The 13,504-nt window shown below is 38.8% G+C and overlaps 1 protein-coding gene and 1 long non-coding RNA gene across 11 annotated transcripts in view; one reads left to right on the top strand and one right to left on the bottom strand.

The window, feature by feature from the left end:
* OSBPL8 (oxysterol binding protein like 8) overlaps positions 1 to 13,504 on the top strand; it is a 72,840-nt gene that overhangs the window by 24,294 nt on the left and 35,042 nt on the right. For 6 of the 9 annotated variants that reach the window (XM_082241084.1, XM_082241087.1, XM_082241086.1 and 3 more), the window contains one exon: positions 1,029 to 1,166. In XM_082241084.1, coding sequence (XP_082097210.1) covers positions 1,029 to 1,166 — 138 coding nt within the window. Of the gene's footprint in view, positions 1 to 1,028; positions 1,167 to 7,466; positions 7,479 to 7,963; positions 8,144 to 11,847; positions 11,892 to 13,504 lie in introns of those variants that run through there. The other 3 variants (XM_082241091.1, XM_082241090.1, XM_082241089.1) reach the window with 3 other exon arrangements.
* On the bottom strand, positions 4,704 to 12,904 carry LOC309542381. Of its 2 annotated transcripts, none has more exons than XR_014224214.1 (3): positions 12,566 to 12,904; positions 10,692 to 10,795; positions 4,704 to 5,328 (listed from the first exon to the last, which is right to left on the bottom strand). It is a non-coding gene; the product is annotated as an uncharacterized lncRNA (long non-coding RNA). The 2 variants fall into 2 exon arrangements; XR_014224215.1 differs by having other exon boundaries at positions 10,706 to 10,795.

The following is a 13,504-nucleotide window of genomic DNA, read 5'->3' as shown; positions in this document are numbered from 1 at the left end:
GAAAAACGGAAGAAATTTGCACTTTCATAGTGAAGTCTCTAGAGGGCAATGTAGCAGTATTGAAAGATTTAAAAAGTGGGGGCTTTGAAGCAACATGGCATGACATTAGAATGTGCAATTCTTATTAACAAAAAGACAGCGGTATCTAAAAAATAAACAGGTATGTTTTCTTAGATTGGAAGTTGATCCTCTATAAAAGCTATACTCTTTTGGGATTGAATCTATGAATGGGTGTTATGATGTTTTGGGTATTACTTAAGCTGTTAATTAAAACATGTACAACTCTAAGACATAACTTTTTCAATTTTTGAACATGGAAGGATCTGTCCAGTTTGTTGGTACCACTATTTGGTTAGCTTTAGAAATTTAATATTGGGAATGTTTGGTCTAAAGGTTATAGGAAGATGTGATTAATAGTATAGGTAGGACTGAAAATGCTGCACACAAAAATTTCTGAAATTGATATGGGAAGAAGTTTTATAGACCTCTGGATTGGGAAGCAGCTGTGTTCATAGGCTTGTGCCTGAAATGATATTTTAAAGTTATCAGGGTGGCATGGGATGACCACATGGGGCAGCAAATCCCATTTTACTCTTAGTAACACTGGAAGACATTCATATGTCTTTACTCATGAAATGTTGTAGGGAGTGAGGAATAGCATGTCCATTTTGAAGACTAATGTGTCCACCCTGATCTTCCCGCTCTTATATCCAGTGCATCCCTTCCCTCAAATCCCACCATTTGTGTGAAGCCATTGGTGTAAGCCTCTCATTCCCATGCCATGCTGTAACTTGGCCTAAGCTCAACAACTCCGGGGCATCCTCCCCCCAAAAAGCTCAACTCTGGTAGACCACTGCCAGCTTTTTTAAATTGGAAGTAGATCGCAGTGTCTTGGGAATTGGACTGGCCTCCTATATACCTTGCCTTCGGTTTGTCCCCCTCCTTTGCTTCTCCTCGTGCATGGACCTGTACTCTGTAAAACACCGTGTGCAGTGAATAATTAATTAATAATCCTCTTTGTTTTTCAGGTGTGGTAACAAACAATGATGAAGCTCATGTTCTGAGTCCAGGAAAGATGAGCCAGCGTCAAGGAAAAGAAGGCTATCTTACTCCAACCAAAGATCTACAGCAGCCATCATTTAGTCCAGGAACAGTCCATGGCCATGGTAAGAAGCATTTCATTAGATGACTGGAATGTCAAACTGGATAAAGGGTGGAATTCAACCTAGCCCTAAATAGATTGTTTCATCAGCAGAAGCATTTCTGCTTGTCTGATTGAATAATCCCCTCCTCTCCCATTGTCCCACGCTATTCTGGGAGTTCTCCCAACCTTCCAGAGCAGATCTGGGATAGGAGGAGGGAGGAAAGCTTCATTGTACCAATGGGAGCCCATACACAGGCTTCCACAGCCCATAATGTCTTCAATAGTTACTGCAGCTCTTGCAGCAAATGTGTTCATCTACATTTCAGTAAAAACTGTTTAAAAATGTGGAATCCTTTGGATGAGCTGAAAATTGTTCTCTGTTCTTTGCCTCTCATCTGGTTCAGAAAATAATTTATTACCTTAATAAATGTGTAAGTTTATGTCTTCCCTTTTCAGTCTGCTGTTTAAGGTTGCATTTGTATGCATGTTAAAAGCATTTGTAAGACAGTTTTGTACACATAGAATGAAGAGTCGAAAGGTTAAAAATTGGAATTTGTGCTTTGTACTGCCTGAAATTCCTTGCAGTTTGTGAATAGTTTCCACTCTTGCGATTCAGATTTGAATTGATTAGAATGATTCTTAATAACAGAGAACACCAATTGGTTGAATTAATACCCTCTACATAAATTAGGGGGTGGGACCAGATATTGGTGGATTACAAATATACTCATTCCTTACCATTGAACTACCATTGACTGGGGTGATGGGAAATGTCATCCAGTAACATTTGGAGGCTTGCAGATTAGTCTGCCCTTTGCTAAATAGTGTTCTCCTGTTCATGCTTGCATGATCTCTGTCAGAGTAAACATACTGTAGGCTGTAAAGCTGCTATTCTGTGCACACTTACCTAGGAACAAGCCTCACTGCCCAAAATAACACTTCTGAGAAAATGCTAAGGATTTGGGCTGTAAATGTTTAGCTGCTTCCAGTTGCCTCAGAACTCTTCTTTGAATTGAGGAAGAGCAATTCTACTTTTGGGGAATCTTTTCAGCTTTCTGATGCACAGATTGATAAAGAGAGAAACCTTAACTTGTGCTGTTGTGCTGCTCATTTTTTGTAGCAGAGATTATGCTTGCCAGGTTTCCAGACCAAATGCAAGCTGAATAAACTACCAAGAAAATGGAAATATTTCAAAATTTCTAATTCCAATTACTATAGTTTTTGTTTCTTTTCAAAATCATAGTGAGATGGGTTGTAAAGCAGCATTATGACGATTTTAGAGAATATTTAGCTTGAATGTGTTTGGTGCCATTACTTGCCCTTTCTTCCTTTTATCAGTTGTCACTACTAGCCCCTATGGCTAGTTACCCGTGGCTTTTTATGGCAAGTTGTCTGTAGAATAATGTGTGTGTGCATATTGTTGTAAACTTATGCAGCCTTTTTGGGCAAAACTTGAAGAGAATGGGCAGGTAAAGCAAGCTGAATTTGGTATATAGAAAGTTGCAAGTTGTTTCTTTCTTCCTGTAACATTTCAGATTACTTAGAACAGCGATAGTCAACATTGTGCTCTCCAGAGATTGTTAGACTCCAACTCCCAAAAGCAGCAGCCAGCATGACCAGTAGACAGGGATGATGAGTGTTGTAGTCCAACAACATCCGGAGGGTTCCATGTTGGCATCCCTGACCTGTATTATAATTTATTTGTAGCGTTCATCATGGTTCATTATTCTTAAATAACGACAACTGTTTTGTCCCAGTAACCTAGTCTGAAACTCATTGTGTTGCTTAAGCATTTCCTGAGTGAGGACACTTCCAGGCTGTTGCCATTTTCAGGTGACCCTTCCAAGTCTACAATTCCATGATTCTTCTTTTCAAAGCTGTTTCTTTCTTCTTCACTCTACCTTGGCACAGCCCCATCCTCACAAAAACAGAGTATCAAACAAAAATGAAATGCCTGTGAGTGATAGGTCGAAATAGGGCTTGATATTTACTGAGCAAACCAGAACAATTTGTTTTCATGAGATGAAAATGAAATGCCTGTGTAAATATTAACATTTGAGAAGTGATCAAATTGGTTCATCACTTACATACAGACGCCTCCTTAAACTATGTCTCTGGCAGAGGTATTGATCAGTTGAGATGTAAACTATATAGTTAACATCCTTATACCATATGATACCAAAATTTAATATTACCATACTTAATTAAAGGAAATTTAGTATTCACAACATTTTGTGACAATGTCATTCTGACATAATTTTTTAAAAAATTCATTGAAAAAATACTAATCATTGATTTTTATTCCCCCTGCTTTTGGTCCCTGGATCCTCTGGGACTGACTTAGAGCCGTAGGAAGGACACACAGCCATATACATATGGATACTCAAGTTCATATGGAGAAACGTGGTTGCTTTATTAACAGGCTCTCACAGCTTAGAGATGAAGTAAACATCTGCCAATTTTGCAGAATTGTATCCTCAATGTCATACAACTTTCCAAGTGGTACAGTCCAAGGGAAGATTACATCTATTCACCTTCCACTGCATTGTAACATTCCCAGACCCAGCGACATGTCTCATTTTTGTAACCACCCTCCCTGTGTTTCCCTCTTTAGATTGCAAATTCACTTGTGAGACCAATTATGTTCTCCTACACAAAATGGCAGGGCCCCCCTTCCCCTCTATCCACGGTACGTTCATGGGCTATCCTATAAGCTTTTTATTTGCCGCTGCTCTCAGAATAGGTCATTTTTGGATCCATGCATTATGGAAGAACTAACTTTGCTCCTCCCCACAGTAGTGGGAGCCAAAGGGGCATGCTGTGTTCTCAGAGGGTAGTTTCATTTCAGTTCCTTCAACCATGCTAAGTTTATTCTTTGGTGAAATCCATGTTTACAGATAGCAGGACAACTGGGTTTACTGAGAACAGCTGTATTGGTGTTTATGTGCTGGAAGTTTTCATTTTCTGTTACATTCATCTCAAGAGGGTTTGGTATCTAGACACTCACAAGTGTCATTTGTGCATAGGTATTTTTGATTTGTTAAGTACAAGAAAGGCTGATCAAGTCCTCCAGGACTGTTACAGACTCTGAGGCAGTACCATACTTTTTCAAATTCAAGTATTGCTAGCTTACTGTGGAAGGAAGGTTGAATGTAGTCTTGTAAGAGAAAAATAGAGCTGATGTTCATTGGTTCTTGTTCGCAAGCTTTTTTTCCTCTGACTACTTTATTATTTTTAATCAAATCAAAACACATGCCACATTTTAAGGGCACTTTTTCTTTAGCGCCAGCATAATCAATTCAGCACCATATTGTGAAAATCATGGATTTCCCTGTCTGATAATCCAGCTGAGTCAAAACAACCTTGATCTGCATCAGAAAAAAAATAATAATCAAGTGCAGGACCAAGCACTGTTCTGCAACCTTTTATGGATCACCTGAATTGAGTTTAAATGAAAAAATTCCTTCCAGTAGCACCTTAAAGACCAACTAAGTTAGTTCTTGGTATGAGCTTTCGTGTGCTATGGCAGACCAACACGGCTACCTATCTGTAACTGAATTGAGTTTGTGATTTATAGGCCACAGTTTGAGGACTTTTACATCAACTCTTGCCACTATCTGCTTTTCAGCATTGGACCTTTTGATTGCATTTAATACAACAAAAACTGATGTTTGGAACCGACTTGACACAATTCTGATTCTTCAGAACAATAAACAACTTGAAGTTAAAAGCTGGCAATGTGGATTCAACCCTGACTTATTGTTACACATGATGTGGCAATGCCAGTAGTGGCTTTCTTCTTAGAAGAGATGTGCTTTCAGATAAATCATGTGGAAACTGGTCTAAGATTCTCCTACATGAATCTCTCTCTAAAATATTGAGTGGTCTGAGGCCTTTCAGAAGCCCACAAGAGGTAGATGTTCATGCCCTGCTATAGTTAAAATGGCTAGCACTCCAATACTTGAAGAACAAATCCTCTGCATCTGCTTACCAAAGAGTAGAAGTCTTGAGTGCTGCATCCTTTTGAGTGCATGGCATACCACCACCCATTGTCTCATAGGTACCTCTTCAATTCTGTGAACAGTTTTTTTCTTGTTGTAACTATTTTCGGCTCCTTTCCCCTGATAAGTGAACTCTTACTCTTCTTTCTTCCTTCCTTTCTATTGGCTTTGTTTATTTGTGTCCTGTTTGTTTTATAAAAATATTGGAAATAAATATGACAATAAACTTAAATTCTAAAATGTTAATTTCTGTTGGTCTCCTGTTTAAGTTTTTCTTAGAGATTGTGGCTGCTCAACTAACCATTTTGACCTTCTCTAATACTTTAAGTAGGCAGGAACATTCATATCGCTACTGTACAGCTGATGTCCAACATTTTAGACAACTATGTTTGTAAAATGCCTGCGTATATATTGCTATTTTTAAATTGGTAAACATTTATCAAGCTAGCAGAAAGCCAGCTCCATCTACTATATGAAAATTAAGAACAGTTTATAGTTGATTCACATGTCTTTGAATGTAGTACAATGCCTTTGAGTCATTACATGTTGCCGCATTTTCAATCTCAACAACCTCTGTACATACATATCTGACTGGTCTATAATGTAACACAGCAACTCATTGACTAAAGTGTATTTTGCATTCTAAGTGAAGAAAATGATTTTACTGTGAGTAGAATTGTGGGTGCCAAGGGATAAGGGAACAGTCCTTTAACTGGTAGGAACAACGGACCTAAGGAATTCTTACAGTATTGTAGTTTTGGGTCAATCTGTCTAAAAGTACTATAGGGGAATGGAATGGAATGTGTTTTTTGTCAAATGTAGGTATTTGGGGAAATTTTATTTAAGGACTTTGTATGCCACCATTTCATTAAAAATATCAGGCTCTAAAACATAGAAGATCAGAATTTAAAATACATATGCAGATAATCATTCAGGTGACAGACTAATAAAAAGTAAACAACTGTAGGCACAAAACATCTCTGTTGGAGCAGTGTTCCATGGACTAGCAACACTAAATGTTCTAACTGTAGTCAGTCAGTCCTTTGTAACATTGGGGACAATTAACAGTGCTCCTCCAGATGATTTCAGTGGTTCTGATGGTACACTGGACCCAATTCTTTAAGGGCTTTGTACAGGCAACTCGCCACTTATGTGGGGGGGGGGGGTCTTGTTCCAGGGATAGCACATAAAGCCAAAATCACATGCAACTCAAAGATTTTCACCAGTTCCTAGAAAAGTGTGAAAACTATTTTAAATACCTTCCTTTTCCCTTTCAACTTGATGTTTTATTTCCTCAAACCCCAGAACATTGGGGCAAAGCATTGGACTAGAATATTTTTCATTTTCCTTTCAAACCATTATATCTTACTTTGATTGGGGGAGGGGGACATCCGTGTATTGTACCAGTACATGTTTCTGTGCTTGCACAGTGTAAAATCCATTTACCACTAAAATATATGAAGGTGGTATTCACACGTCCTGTGACATGTACAGTTCATAAGCTTTCTGCAGCTCTAACTATTCCATTCTTCTCAGATGGGATCCCTTTCATATACAGCTCTTTAAAAGATTGCCACCTTATGGGTTTTTTTGTTGATAATGACGGGAGTGGAACCAAGTTACAGAGTAGTCATTTAGATGCTGTGCAATACAGAATGGAGCATTTCAGACACGGCACAGCAAGGATCTTGGATTTCAGCTTTTTTTAAATTTTGTAATTAAGGTTACCAAGACCTGCACTTTAGTAGCAGTAGTACTATATATATGAATCAAATCAAATCAGGCTGCAGTTTCCCTTGCCTCACTGGGTAACAGGGCAACGCAATGGTAGATGAGAAAAAAACAGTGTAAGCACATTGTTACAAAAGTCTAAACTGAGTCAAGCACAAGTTTATAGAATTACACATGGTTTGGAGGAAGTAGATAGAGAAAGGTTTTTCTCATTACTCTAGAACTCCTGGACATTCAGTGAAGCTGAATGTTGGAAGATTTGGGACAGACAAAAGAAAGTACTGCATGCAGCACACTATGGAACTAGCCCCTACAGGAGGCAGTGATGGACACCAACCTAAAAGAAGATTAGACAGATTCATGGAGGAGAGGGCTATTAATAGCTGCTAGCTATGATGGCTACGCTTTGCCTCCACAGTTGGAGGTAGTAATGTTACTAAATACCAGTTGCTGGAAACCACCGGAGGGGAGAATCCTGCTTGCAGGTTTCCCACAGGGATCCGGTTGGCTGCTGTGAGAACATAATGCCATTGGCATAATCCGGCAGGCTCTTCTTACGTTCTTATACCATGCCTCATATTCTATCTAACCTCCCCTTCATGGTAAGCAAGCTCTCTGCGGGTTATTTGGGGATTGTCTGTTTTGCTGAAACTGTCTAAACTAGTTTTAAAGTATCTACCAGAATGCATTGAGCAGAATTGTGTGTGCTGTGTCCAACCATTTTGATTGGGTATTAGCAGAGGAACCCTATGTGTTAAAAGGCATCTGAATATGCATAGAGCAGTGGCAAGGCTGCTGCAGAGATCCTGTTTTCCTCTCTATATGTATTTGTTCACCCTGGATATATAATTAGAATAGAGCTTTTTGTCTTGGCTTATTGTTCTCTTGTTGTAAAGAAAGGACCTGTCAACAAATCTTTCTTTAGGAATTTTTGGCCAGTTTGACCCATTTGAGCCTAATCTGTTGTCCTTGTAATTCAGAGGTCTTGCTTGGGATAAAATAACTGAAACCTGAGTAGTCAACAAGTGTGTGGGAGGAGCTGTGGAACAGAGCAGTTTGAGATGCAAGCTGCTTTTATAAAAAGTGCCTGAGCTGTAACCCGGTGTACAGAGAGGAACTGCTTCAGGAGAAATTTAGATTGCATTGATTCTGTCAACCTTGGGGATAACTAGTTTTTGGGTTGTAAAACAGTTTGCCATTCTTGTAATATACGGTTGTTTTGTGTTTTGGATTTCCATTCATGTGAGTTGGAGACACATCTCTAAAGGCAAGTATATCTCTAAATATATTTTAAGTTGGATTGCATATTACACAGCTGTAGCTTGATAGCTACTAGCAGCTGACTTTGTTTTCCAAACAAACTCATTGCATGAGGAAGGTCACATAGATGTAGGTAATGCAGATTTAATTACAGGTTTCTTTCTTATGGTAGGTTTGTTGATGTAATAAGTTTGTGTGTTGTAGTGTTTAATCATATTAACCAGAAAAGTGGCTTGACAGTAGTGGGACTAATAAGCTGACTCTCCACAACACCACCACCTCTGGATGAACACAGAATCACAAATTGATTTTGTGAGTTGTCTTGGATATCTAACACATTCTAATATCTGTTGCTGTTACAGCAGCAAAAGGATTAATTTTGGGGGGCCGGTTTCAAAAAGCCCTTATATTTCAAGTTGAGCATATGTCAAGGTTATGTCCTATTTTGCTCTTATTTCAGCTTATGTTTATTATTTTGAAGTAGAAAATTTGCATTTTTAACATGCAATTGAACTTTAATGTATTTCTAGATTAAAATTCATTGATAGCCAAATTAATGAGTGCGGCATATGTATAGCAATATGCCATGTTATAGTACAATTAGCGCTATATGTTAAAATAACTAGTACTGATGGAATTCAAACCCATCTGAATAGCTGTCGGGAACAGAGCACCAAATATATTTTGAAAATGAGCAATGATGTTTAATTTCAATAGTTTAAAAGCATCAGTTATTGGGAAACAACTAGGAGGAAGAGTTGTTGTACTCACGACTTGTTTGTAGACTTCTAGTCAGCCGCTGTGAGAACAGAATACTGGATTAGGTAGACTTTTTATCTGTTCCAACAAGGCTCTTTAATTATTCCTGTAATAATAATAATGACTAAAATCATGCTGAATATCAAAACTGGTAATGTTCAGTAATGACCCCCTAGGGAATAATTTTTGGAAGCTGTTCTTTTAGATACAAATAAGCAATGAACCATAATATGTGAATGTTATTTCTGCGTAACTGAAAACCAAAAAAGTATATAAATACACCAGAAACACTCAACATTTTCAGCTACACTGATTTTTGTAATACTTAAAGGGAGAAACAAAAGGACAAAGAAAGATCAGTTACTTAAGCTTAGTGTTCTAGCCAAATGGTTAAAGTGATTTTTGTGGCAAAGCTCATGCCAAGAGAGTGACTTAGCAATGCTGAATACCTTTGTAATAACCTTACTTTGTATATGACACCAAAATGACTCTTCTTGTTAGGTATTCTGCATCAGTGTTGCTCACCCCCATAGCCAAGACTCTTGTTCTTGATCTTGTTAGCTACAGTCTTGTAGCGAAGAATCTCCATCAGTTCAATTTTTGTGCAAGTACCAGGCAGTGTTGGGTGGGCATTCCCAAAGCAGGACTTGCAGACATCAGGGTCTGCAGTTCCATGGCCTGATTACCTGCAAAGGCTGTTTCCCAGTCACATAACTCCTCACCCAAGTAGCTCCCATATCCTTTCAAAGTGGGCATTATAGAATCCCCCCAATTCATTGTGGTTCCCATACAGAAATGCCACTTCCACCTGCTCTGGCAAGGACATGGGGGCAGCGGGTTAGGACATGGGGGTAGGGGGAGGTGAAAGTAATGAGGGGGAGGGGAGGGAAAGTTGGAGGAGGGAAAGGAGTGACCATGATTGGTACAGTCATGATAGAGTTGATGGGGAAGATTCTGAGAGGGGTTTTTTTTGGGGGGGGGGAGTTAATCTGGAGAGGGTGATCTTAAGTGGGAGGCAGTCATTTTGTGAATGGTTATGCATCAATAGCAGTGATTTTGTGGTTGTACCCTTGTCAGTTTTTCAAAATTCTGAATGTGTCCTCAGGCCCCAAAATGATTAGGGAACCCTGGTATAAGGCTTTGAAAGTAATGGCTAACACATTTTGATTATTTTCACTGATCGCCTTCTGTATTCATAGTCTTAATGACCCTGCAATCCTTACAATTTCTTTGCTCTTTGGGCTTCATTAGAATCTTGTATGGTTTTGTCTCACTGGCTGAACAATACCATCTTAATAGTGAACCTGAATTTTCAAGGTGTAGTAGTCACCAGAGTGGTTGAAGGGTTCCCCTTCCCCTTTTTTCTTTTACCAACAACCACTGCAAATATTTTTTACTTGAAACAGATTATTTCTGTGCATACAATAATTGACACCCATTTGTTTTTTCCAGTATCCTGTGCAGAAACTATACTGTTAATTGTGTTTTCTGTGGAGTTTAACCATGCCTCAGTTGCATTTTAACGAGGTTTTGGAACAGTACAATCCTAACCATGTCTACTTAAAAGTATGTCCTATTGAATTTAAGGGGGCTTACTCCCAGATAAGTGTAGTTAGGATTGCAGCCTTAAATGATCCAATCGTAAGATAACTTGTTTTTTGGTTCCTGAAACTATGCATTGCTTAAGTCGCCATGTTTCAGTATTTAAATCTTGTACTTTTACTGGAGTAAACTGGTGCACATATAAATGTAACAAATAAAATAATAATTGTTAAGTAGCTATCATTGTTGATTACCTTCTTGAATTTACCTTGGAGGAGCATCGATGGTTATTTTTGCTGCTCTGCATGCATCTCTGTCTCAAATTGCTGTTCTTCTGGCTCTTTCTTCATTTTGTCCCCTGCCAGACTACAAGATGGAGGATGCTTTATCTTTACAATTTTTAATGAAGATTTTTCAAAATATTAACCCTTTCCCTTTAACATTGGATTTAATTGCATTGAATCGGCAGCATATAAATGTCAAAGAATGAAATAAGTTTTGTTGTGAAAGAGTGCTGAGCCCGTTTTCTCCTCTAGAATCTTATGACTGCTGTGAGGTTCTTATGCCTTTCAATGCACCATGCATGAGTAAGAAATATGAATTAACAGAGGAAGTAGCAAAAATAATAATCAAAAAATCCCAAGAATGGATGTTTGCCAAAAGCTGTGTGTTGTGGGTTATGGGAAAGAATAATAGAATATTGCTGGCACTGAAATGTGTTTCCACAGTGTAAAAAACAGTCTGCAAAGAGATCCATCATATTGACATAGGAATACGCAGTGGAAACAAGTCACATTGCACTTTGTTCCTGCTGCCTTCCTGATGTAGAGAGTGCTCTGGAGGGTGGGGCAGCAAAAGAGGAAGGGGAGATAGAGATCAATAAAGAGATCAGGAAGAAGAAAAAGATAGATAGTGAGGAAGTTAGGCCTGGGAATTTGGAGCAGGGATATAAGGAAAGGGGGAAAGATATGTAGGATTTTGATATAAGGCTGATATAAAAAAGCCTAGACAATGGAAATTGATACAAGGAGGATATATGTAAAGGTTCACCACTTTATACCTGACAAATTTATTTATTTATTTAATAAATAAATAAAAACTAAGTTTGGGCAGTAGTGTTCCACTATCAGCTTTGGCCTGGAGATTTAAAAGTGGCATATTTGTGTCTTTGATGAACTGTTTCAGACTTCAAGTGAGGGCTCACGTGATGGGAAGTTGCTCAAGTTTAAAAAACACACACACACCTTGCCTATAGAAAGTTAGATGTTGCAAAGAAGGATTACAGTATAGCTTTGCCCCTGGTATGGTGCCTTTCTGTGTGTCAGAATTTTTTGTCATAATGGAACATTCCATCTTGCAAGTAAGTCTGTTTCTACAGCTAAAAGCAGAACATCACAGGCAAAACTAGGTCCAAGTGTGAACTGCCTTTCCAAGCAGGCATGCCAAATCACCAAGTGATTAGAGACCTCTTTGAGCAGAAATAAGCTACAGTAATAGGGATTAGTATGAGTGTTCAACATGTGATGCCTGGGGGAAAATCTGTAGAAAATATTGGTGCTGTAGCATAGATGTAAAAAAAAACAACCAAACCACAACAACCCTCTGCTTCAGAATATTGAATCAAAATTACATTACTTAATAACGATTATGCTTTCTCACCAGATATCTTCTGATTCATGTTTATCTATAATAATAATAATAATAATTTATTACTTGTACCCCACCCATCTTGACTGGATTGCCCCAGCCACTCTGGGCAGCTTCCAATAGAATATAAAACATACACGATACACCAGACATGAAAAGCTTCCTGATAGAGGGCTGCCTTCAGGATATCTATTGGAGGTTGTACAATTTGTTATCTCTTTGACATCTGATAGGAGGGTATTCCATAGGGTGGGTGCCACTACCAAGAAGGTCCTTTGCCTGGTTCCCTGTAACTTCACTTCTCACAATGCGGGAACCGCCAGAAGGCCCTCGGAGCCTGGACCTAAGTGGAGGGTGGAGACCCTGTTTTTTTGAGTAGTTAAACCATATGACAGATTTGGGGTGCACTCCTTGTTGAATGTTTACCATCCATTAGTGTTTGCATGGCTAACAAGCGTATTATAGGGTAAAAGGCACTTACCAAGAAGGGCCGGTGGCAAGAGGGAGCGGAGGGAGGGGTGCTTAATCCTCCCATACTGGGTGATTTATTTTCACAAAGTTTCTTGTTTTTTTCTCTGTTGAGTTTATTTCCAGATTCATGGCCTGGCTGGGGAGATACAAATTTTAAATAGCCAGTTGGGGTGTGTGTGTGGATTTGTAGGGTAGAACTGGTGGATAGAGAACTAGATACTAAATACTACTGTTCCCCCACCCCACTGATTTTCTCCTCCCTTTCCCACTTTGGTGTTGCTATGGAAACCATTGTTTCTCTTGTAACCTCTAGTTCCGTCCTTAGATCCCTACGCTCAAGAACAGGTTCTGTGGGTGTGTTAATATTATAATATGTATCATTATAATAAATAGTGAAACTGCACTTTTTTTTCTTTTTAAATAGCATGACATTTCCCATTATTAAAGTGAAAAAATATAATGTGAGCCTTTGTGGTACAAAGGTTGTAACAGATTGTACATATGAGAACTAAGTTCTGTCATAGCTTTCAGTTAACAGTTTTCTAGCTGTTAAGGGGATCTAAGCTGTGTCCGTATGTAGAGTTATATGGATTTCACATACAGCGTGAGAAATTGAGAGTGAGATGCATGAAGAGTATCCAAAGCAGAATATCTTATTGCGGAATGCTGGCACTTTCTCACTTCTATACTGGAAAAGCAGGCAGGAGGGAAAGGAGTCTAACAGGATGTGTGTGACCTTCTGTGTGAGCTCAGAGGATGAGGATTCCCCATCAGGTCAGGGAGGGATGTATTAGTGGTTTGTGTTCTGTTAATGGGTCAGAACATTTGGTATCTAGTAATGAAAAGCAGGAGATCCAAAAGAATATGAATAGGATGATGGTGGGCCCTTCTTTTACACACATGCATACTCTCTCTCTTTGCCACTTTGGGAGACAGTAATTGTGTGAAA

Source organism: Podarcis vaucheri, assembly GCF_965113315.1.
Source record: "Podarcis vaucheri genome assembly, chromosome: 10".
NCBI classification, from domain to species: Eukaryota; Metazoa; Chordata; class Lepidosauria; order Squamata; family Lacertidae; genus Podarcis; species Podarcis vaucheri.
This window is presented reverse-complemented; position numbering and strand designations above follow the sequence as displayed.